This window comes from Helianthus annuus, chromosome 12, assembly GCF_002127325.2.
Source record: "Helianthus annuus cultivar XRQ/B chromosome 12, HanXRQr2.0-SUNRISE, whole genome shotgun sequence".
NCBI lineage: Eukaryota > Viridiplantae > Streptophyta > Magnoliopsida > Asterales > Asteraceae > Helianthus > Helianthus annuus.
The window spans coordinates 44,456,177-44,465,099 of record NC_035444.2 but is presented as its reverse complement, the minus strand read 5'-3'; the positions used below and the strand labels follow the sequence as shown (position 1 = coordinate 44,465,099).

Genomic DNA, 8,923 nt, shown 5'->3' with positions numbered 1-8,923 from the left:
AGATAATATCTACCCCATATATATCTATTTTTCATGTATATCTATTTAGGTGATTAATAAATCTTGCTTAGCTTAATTAATCTTGCTTAATCTTAATTAATTGCACTTAGCTTAATTAATCTAGCTTAGCTTAATTAGTTTCGCTTAGCTTAGCTTACTTAATTTAGCTTAACTAATTAATCATACTTAACTTAATTAACAGATTAATTAATCTACTCGGCTACTTAACTACTAAGTTTATTTAACAATTAAGTTTACTTAGCTATTAAGTATTCTAGCAGTTTCCTGATTACGAGTTCTAATTTCTAGATGTAATGGAACTCGTATTAGTGTATTAACTCAATTCACCGTTAACGACAACTCACGAGACCAAAACCCTCACAACGAATGACAAAGGCATAGACCAATTACGGGCAGCACTAAAACATCCATCGGACATTGAATCGTACCAGTGACTAGAGTTATTACCCTAATACGGGCAGAGTTTCTGGATTTAGAATATAATACCCGAGCTATTATTTTACTATAATAGAAGCTAAAAGAAGAAAAGAATTGAGCGAATTGATTTGAAACTATCGACTGCTATTTATAGGGCTGGAAACAGGGCGCCTCGCGGCCCGCGTAAAATCAAAGGAACACTCACGCGGCCCGCGTGGGAGTGTGGATAAGATCGGAGTTTGCTGAGTCATCGGTGGTCGCGACAGGTGTCCCTTAAGCTTATCCGGAGATATGCCTTGCTGTCGCGGCCCGAGTAAACTACCATTATGTCTTATGCGGCCCACGTGGACTCCAATTTCTTGATTTCTTGGTTTTTCACAAGGATTAGGGTTTCAGGGGTCCGGGTTTCCACTTATGGAGCGTTTTAGGATATTTTTGTGCGAGTCGTTACAAGTTACACCCAAATGGTCCTCATAATGTGGGGTATAAAACCTTGCATTTATATCACATGATCATCAAATATGAGTCAAAATGCAAGTCAAACCTGGACTTCTAAAAAGTCAAACTCGGTTTTATGAAATTTTCGAAGAATGACTTTTAAGCATATGTAATCTAATGTTTTGACACCAAAACAACTTGTACAACATAACAAAATTGTGTTTTAACATATTTAGCTTGTCATAAATTTTTTTTCTTGTCTAAACTCGTATTTACGCATACGATTCGTTAAAATGTGATAAACCATATAAACAAGTCGTAACAGGTCAAAACCTTTTCAAAACAGAATGTAAGGTTATCCAACCATAACACACGAGACTCCTCACTCGTATGGTTATAACCAACATTCTATTTGGTCAACACTTAATCTAGTGGGACCGTGCTTAAATCCACGTTTGTCACACCCCAACCGATGGCGAAAACATCGGAGTGAGACGAAAACGAGATTGTTTATTGCAACATAACACTAAAAGCGACAGTAATTTAAGTATGCTGATTTCATTTCATTTCATTTCATAACAAATTGTCAAGTTAGAATACAAGAAATTTCAAATACAACATAGTTTCGAAATACAACATCAAGACGATAAACAAAATACAACATTGTTTAAAAATGATACAACAACGTAATCTAAAGATTTCTAAGCGTGTATCTAAAGCATCATCGCTACGCCCATTTTAATATCATCATCATCATCCTCATCATGCTGCAATATGTTAAAAATACATGGTTCAATACAAAGGTATTGATGAGTATACAAGTTTGATGCATAGCATAAGTATGAAAGTTTTAAACAAATCCACATGGCAAACTAAGTTATCAAGATTAACATTAAACTGGCATGTGAATATTCAAGTCAACCCAAAGTTTAATGCAAAGTTAAAGACTTAACATGACCTCACGTTCACGGGCGGTGCGTTACTCCATTAGCATTATACATGTTAACGGTAGGCTCGTACGAAGTTAATGACAAGTTTATCACAAAATGAACAAACCTAGATTAAAGAATCAAGTATAACATATGCATGCATGTATTGGATTATTTGTGCATTTTAATAAAGTCTAAGTGTAACTGTGTAGGTTATTAGTAAAACATATTGCACCCAAAGTGTAAAATGGAAAAAGGGAGTTCGAGTATACTAACGCTTTTGCTAAATCTTCTTTAGAAATCTCGCGAGCGTAGTGTTGGTTGACGTAGTACATGAACGCCAAGGTTATTCTACCCGGCGAGCAAAGGGACGGTGGTAATAGTACATGATATAATGTATATATAATTTCATGTATAATATTCGTCTCACATTTATTTACTATACATACAAATAGAAAGTGGGAGAATAGTGTCAGGCACCTGTCTGGCACTTCCTCATTGGTCCTTTCAAATTGCAATTTAAAATTACGTTTTCGCGCCCAGTTTAAAATTACGATTTTGCCCTCGATTCAAGATAAAATAATAGTTTTGCCCCAGCTAAAAATTATGATTTTGCCCTCAATTTGAAATTACAATTTTGCCCCGGTTCAAAATAAAATTATAGTTTTGCCCCCGGTTCAAAATTATGATTTCGCCCATAGTTAAAAATTGTGATTTTACCATCATATTAGTTTTTTTTTTTTGCAAAACTATGGTAGTGTTTTGATTTACTTGGTTGACTCAATATAGATTTTGCCCCACTTTCTATACATACAAATAGAAAGTGGGGGAATAGTGTCAGGCAAGCACTTCCTCATTGGTCCTTTCAAATTGCAATTTTCTCCTTTGTTTAAAATTACGTTTTCGCGCCCAGTTTAATATTACGATGTTGCCCCACAATTCAATATAAAATTATGGTTTTGCCCCAGCTAAAAATTATGATTTTGCCCTCAATTTGAAATTACAATTTTGCCCCAGTTCAAAATAAAATTATAGTTTTGCCCCCGGTTCAAAACTATGATTTGCCCCTAGTTAAAAATTACAGTTTTGCCATCATATTAGTTTTTTTTTGGCAAAACTATGGTAGTGTTTTGATTTACTTGGTTGACTCAATATAGATTTTATTCGCGCCAAGCAGCTGCGTAGCACTCGCTCATTGGTCTTGACAGATTACTGTTTTGCCCCGACTCTAAATACAAGCTTGCCATCATTTTAGTTTCTATTTTAGCAAAACTATGTTAGTGTTTTAGTTTAATTGGTTGTCAGTATATATCTTTTATTAAGATCGCGTTATAAGTAGTATGTACAAGTAACTGAAATACAAATATACATATTATGAAACTAAGAAATATTCGACTTAGGACCCCGAACACGGACGGGGCATAACACTAGTAAATATCCAAAAAAAAAAATGTTTGTTCAACATTATTTTTAGTATCCTATAAAATGAAACAAAAAAAACAAATAGACATAGATAGGGTTGTCCAAAAAGCTCGTGGCATGGAGCTCGCTCGGATTTAGCTCGGAAAAAGTTCGCTCAATATGGCTCGGTTTGAAAGTGAACCGAGCCAGCTGGGCTCGGTTAGAAAGTGAGCCTAGCCCGGCTCGGCTCGTGACGAGCCAAATTGGCTCTGTTTGGCTCGCTTGGTAGCTCGGCTCGGCTTAGCTCGAATTATTTACTTATAATATATTTTATTTTTATATACATATAATATATATATATATTACAAAATTTACATGTATTTAGCCTTGTAGTTTGATATCTATGACATATTTAAAAGTTAATTGTCGTGCTAATGAACAAATATTGTATTTACTTGAAATATAAAACTTATTTTACGTTGTGAACGTGATTTTGGCTTGTATGTATTAGTTTGAACTTATTTTGAATATGTTCTTTTGAAATATTGAATAATATTTTAGAATACTGAATTTTGAGAGCTATGTATTAATTTTTATTTTTAAAATCGAGTCAAGTCAAGCCAGCTCGATTTAAAATCAAGCCAAACCCAAGCTTAGATTTTCAGCTCGATTTCAAATCCGAGCCGAGCCAGCTCAGTTTATAATCGAGCCGAGCCTGAGCTTGCCCTAGCTCGACTCGGCTCGGCTCATCTCATGAACAGCCCTAGACAAAGAGTTGGCAAGATATCGGGTTGGGTCGGGTCCCCAAGCTCAGGAACACGAACACTCTCTTATCTTTCAGTTTCAGTTTCCCAATCAATCTGTGTAGTGTAGGTAGGGTTTCAACTCTCATAAAACTCTTCACTTGCTCATCAGATACTCTTACAATTGCAGGTAATTCATGAAAATGTACACCCATTCATTTCATTTCATTTCATTTCCAACTAATTCAACTTAATCTTGCGAACCATTTATTTATTTAGGGATTGTCTCTAAAAGCACCTTCATGCATATAGATATAATAAATATGTTTATTATGTAAACCATAACCTCTAAAACATGAACCTTTTTTATTAGAATGTTTGTTGATTTTCACTGTCTGTCTGTGTTAGTTTCCTGACCAGATGCAGGCGGCTAGAGGAGGTTGGCTTGGGCAAACATTTGCTCTAGCCAAGCATCATGATTCGTTTGACGGGAAGAAATCCGGTGGTATTCGGCGTTCCAAGGAGGAAAGGAAGGGAATGGTTGAGACTTTTATTAAGAGGTCTTTTCACTTTTCTTTATTTAGATAATTAGGGAATGTTGTCAAAAGCACACAAGGCATAAACTACGTAATGCGCTCCGATGCGTTTGGTCCAAAAATCTGATGCATAAAAAATTATGAAACAGTAAAACAAATGACGTAATAAGAAGATAAGAGTTGTGCTTTTGGTTCAATACTAAGATATTAATTATTGAAAAAACCGAACGCAGTTCATAAAATCTGGAAAAAAACATAAGAAACAATGTTGTGTGCATCAGAGCGCATTATGCGAAATGCACGCAATATTCTCGCATCACATAAACACAACGCCTCAGCTGTGGCGATGCACTCTCATCAGCGCGTCACAGATTCACACATAACGGATGTTGTTAGAATAGTTTCAATACTTTAATAATGCGTAAAAACTCAGCATGTAGAATCCTATTAGTAAAATTCTTATATTTGAGTGACACTATCCTTAATTTGGACCAACCCACAGGGAGGATACATGTAATAATGTAATTTACTCAAAAGTTTATATGCAACTGAATTTGTAGATAAGAGTGCATTACAAAATTGTTCCTATGGTATACGGTAAGTTATAGATTTGGTTTCTGTGCTTCGCCTATAGTCCCTACTGTTAACAACGCCAATTAGTAGTGTTGTAAGAATCGCTAGGCGCTAGTCAGCCGGTGGGGTATGGACTAACGATGAATTGAGATTAATAGGGATTAATCGGATTGAGATTTTTATATGTAATATTCAGTTTTATGTATACTAGGCCTGACAAAACTAACCCATCAATCTCATTTTGGGTCATAAAAACAACTTCCTGGATTGTTTTGGGTTTAGTGTTTAATTTTGATGGGTCAAAATCAAATGATGAAAAGGCTGGAACGGGTCAGTGCAGCTCAAGAGAAAAAATTGAACGGGTGAAACTGGGTTGTAGGAGAAATCTATGTAGTTAATATCCCGATATATCAGATATATGATATATCAGTGATATATCGGTTATCGGTCCCCTGCCGAGATATCGGTGCAAAATATCGATCAGAATATCATATCAGTACCGAATACCGATAATATCGGTGTTATCGTCCGATATCTGACTGATATATCACTGATTTTTCCGATATCAGTACCTTTCTTCTTGGTTCTACCATTCGTCTTTCTTCTTATTGTTGCTAATAGTTTTTTAAGTCTTAATTGTTAGTTGTTAAACTGCTATATATATAAATTTAGCATGATATTAAAATTACCGATATCCCACCACGATAACCGATATCTCAAATATCGGTCCTTGACCTATATCCGAAATTTACCGCATTAACTAACTACTTAGGGAGAAATAGAACGGGTCCTCGAATTGCATCTGAAGAGTGAAGACTGAAATCATCTTTGTTCTGGATCACATCTAAAATCGTGGAAATCGCATCTTAACACTTTACCGATCTTCGATTCATCTCTGAAATCATCCCAGCCATAATCTTCTTCTATATCGATCTCTTCTCTAACCCTCGAGGCAAACTTTTTGGTCTAATTTCTTCAAACTTAACATCGATCTCATCTCAAAAAATGTGCTCTACTTTTTTCCTCAATTTGTTGGTATAGTCTCAGAAAATATGCTCTATTTTGTTGAATTGCCTAAACGAAAACGAAAGTGTTTTTTAATTAATTTTCGTCTAATCTTCTCTAGTTTGTCTTTAAGTTTGTTGGTAAATTCGATTTGAAGTATTTTGAGTAGATAAAATTATAAAAAGGTCATAAACTTCTTGATGTTTAAACGATTAAATTACTACGTAGTACAGTCCTACGAATAATGTTGCAACCTTATTCATATTGACTTGCTTTTTGTTCATCTTAAACCCAATCAAAACTGTTAAAAAAGCTTAAATGAGGAGTTGAAAATGAGTATCAGAGGATTTTTTTTAAAATCATAAATTATATAACTTTTACCCTTCGCAGATCATAAGTATATGAATGATTAACGCATAGTTTAGTCATCACAAAATAAAAATTTCTGACCCGTTCCAACCCGGACCCATTTCAACCCAAACCAAAACAACCCTTTTTTTAATTGACCCGTTTTGACCCGAACCCGTTTTGACCCATGACCTGATCCGACCCGTTTGCCAGGTGTAATACACACACACACACACACAACAAAGTTTGACCGGAAAATGGCCGATAATTCGTCGGAATTTTTCTGGAACCGCCATTTTTGGCTGATTAGGACTGCCTAGGGCCGCCGTTGATCGTCTAGCGATTAATTGGCCGATTAGAGGAAAATGACTCGGTGAACCTCTAATTAGCGAATAGCGATTAATCGGGATTTTTACAACCATGCCGATTAGCAAGCCCTAAAACGTCGTTACACTTAAATGCACATTTTCCGTATTTCAGGCAGATTTGATTGTTTTTAATAAGTTCTTGGAGATAATCTGGATGTTCTTTCCACTGTCTAAATCAATAAACAGAAACAAATCTTCAAATGAAAACTCTTAAACAAAATCTCGTAATTTAAAAAAAAAAAGGTTAACATATATGGTTGTTGCAGGTATCAGAAGAGTAACAATGGAGATTTCCCATCGCTCAATCTCACACGTAAGGAAGTTGGTGGGTCCTTTTACACAGTTCGTGAAATAGTTCGGGAGATAATTCAAGAAAATCGAGTATTGGGCCCACCCAAATCACCTTCAGGGGATCATAACATGGAGAACCTTAATAGCTTCTTGGAACACCATCCACAAGAGACACAAATCCAACACGAGTCTGAGTTTGTGTTTATAAATGAAAACGTGTTGAATTTGCCGAATAACGAAGCATTTGAAAATTTGAAGAACGGAGAATTATCAATGGAAGAACAAAAAGTTGAAGTACACGAAGTTGTAGCAAACGGAACTCAAAATCATCAAATAATAGAAGTAGATAAAAACTTGGAGGAAGAGATGGTACATCCACTACAAGAGTCAAAGTCAAAGTTGGAAAGTCAAAAGGGTCAAGCCCGTTCGTCAACGAAAGAAAACTTGGTGTTTAATGTTAATGGTAGCACAGATGTTCAACTTGAAGATACTTTACTTTCTGAACAAAAGGTAAGTTCCTTTTCAACACTTCATATGCTCTAACTATGATTAGAAAGGTAATATTATTACAATAATAATAATATCTGTGTAGTTAATATTGCGATATATCACTGATATCGGTCCCCTGGTGAGATATCGATGCAAAATATAGGTCAGAATATCGGTACCAATATTATCGGCGATATTGACCGATATACCATAAAAACACATGGGCCAACGAGCTTCCATACACAATTTATTTGACTGTGACTAAATTGCATGTTTGTAAACTTATGTTTGATATGTATGATCTTGTGATTATAATGATTTAGATGATTCATTTATCTGCTTGTTCTTAGCAGACTATAAATGGTCACACCAAAACCTCCTGTAATCTGGTACGAGAGCCAACACTTGAGGAAAGACTTGCAAATTTGAACCAATCTAGTAGCCAGCCTGGTTCCAGTCCCCAAAACAGAATCACAACGTTGAATAGAGTTGATCTGTAAGTGCATGTGTGTGTCTTAGCAGCGTTTTTTTTAACCCTTTGATCTGTTAAAGATGTAAAAATACCAAATCGACCCGTTCATAAGTAAACGGGTCAAAATTGCCACCATTGTTGTGATCTCTACTAAGAGTGAGGCATATGTTTTCGCTTCCTCGATCTTTCTGATTTAAATCTTTTGATTAACTTGATTTTTAAGCAGTAAGTCATGGAAAGCAGTATCAAGGAAAGCTAGTGGCCGGGAAACTCACCAAGTCGTGAAATTCATACGGTCTTTCATCACCGCATTCGTGAAGTTTTGGTCTGAGTAGATTGTTTTTTTAGGGTCAAGTTTGCGTATGTTTTGAGAGTGAAATAGAGTGGTAATGTTATGAAATAGTATGGATGTTACCTGTTTTTGTAGTGTAAAAAAGGAAAGAATATTTGATTTTTTTTTCTTTCTAATGACTGTTGCATATGGTTAAATAGCTCTTCATGCACTCACCTGAGTGAATCCTCGATTTAACGATCAAAATATTCTCTCGTAGACATGACATGTGTAATATTTACCTCTACCTCGCTCTCTCTAAACACATACCGATTCCTACGCCGGAGTTTTGTCACAAGGAGTTCTTCATTGTGGCATCGATGTGAGGTAGCCATACATTTTTCATATCTTTTGTCCAGGGGTGGAGCTAACGTGTTAGCAGGGATAGCACGGGCTACGGCTCAACCCCGTCTTCGTAGTGTAAAAATACTCCCCAACTCCGTCTCCGTAGTTTAAAAATATTCCTCAACTCCATCTTTGTTATAGAAAGGATACCCCTGATCCCAAAAAAAGAATTGGGATACCCCTAAATTTTTGGCCTAGTTACGCCACTGTTTTTGT

At 35.8% G+C, this 8,923-nt stretch overlaps 1 protein-coding gene across 3 annotated transcripts; it reads left to right on the top strand.

The window, feature by feature from the left end:
- Nucleotides 1-3,891: 3,891 nt before the first annotated feature.
- LOC110894809 lies at nucleotides 3,892-8,520 on the top strand. Of its 3 annotated transcripts, none has more exons than XM_022142033.2 (5): nucleotides 3,892-4,139; nucleotides 4,358-4,509; nucleotides 7,046-7,580; nucleotides 7,913-8,055; nucleotides 8,258-8,520. In XM_022142033.2, the coding sequence occupies exons 2-5, from the start codon at nucleotides 4,370-4,372 to the stop codon at nucleotides 8,364-8,366; spliced, it is 927 nt and encodes a 308-aa protein (XP_021997725.1). In that variant the 5' UTR covers nucleotides 3,892-4,139; nucleotides 4,358-4,369; the 3' UTR covers nucleotides 8,367-8,520. The 3 variants fall into 3 exon arrangements, with proteins under 3 accessions (XP_021997725.1, XP_021997723.1, XP_021997724.1); XM_022142031.2 differs by having other exon boundaries at nucleotides 3,897-4,139; nucleotides 8,255-8,520; XM_022142032.2 differs by having other exon boundaries at nucleotides 3,941-4,079; nucleotides 8,255-8,520.
- The last annotated feature ends 403 nt before the right edge of the window (nucleotides 8,521-8,923 follow it).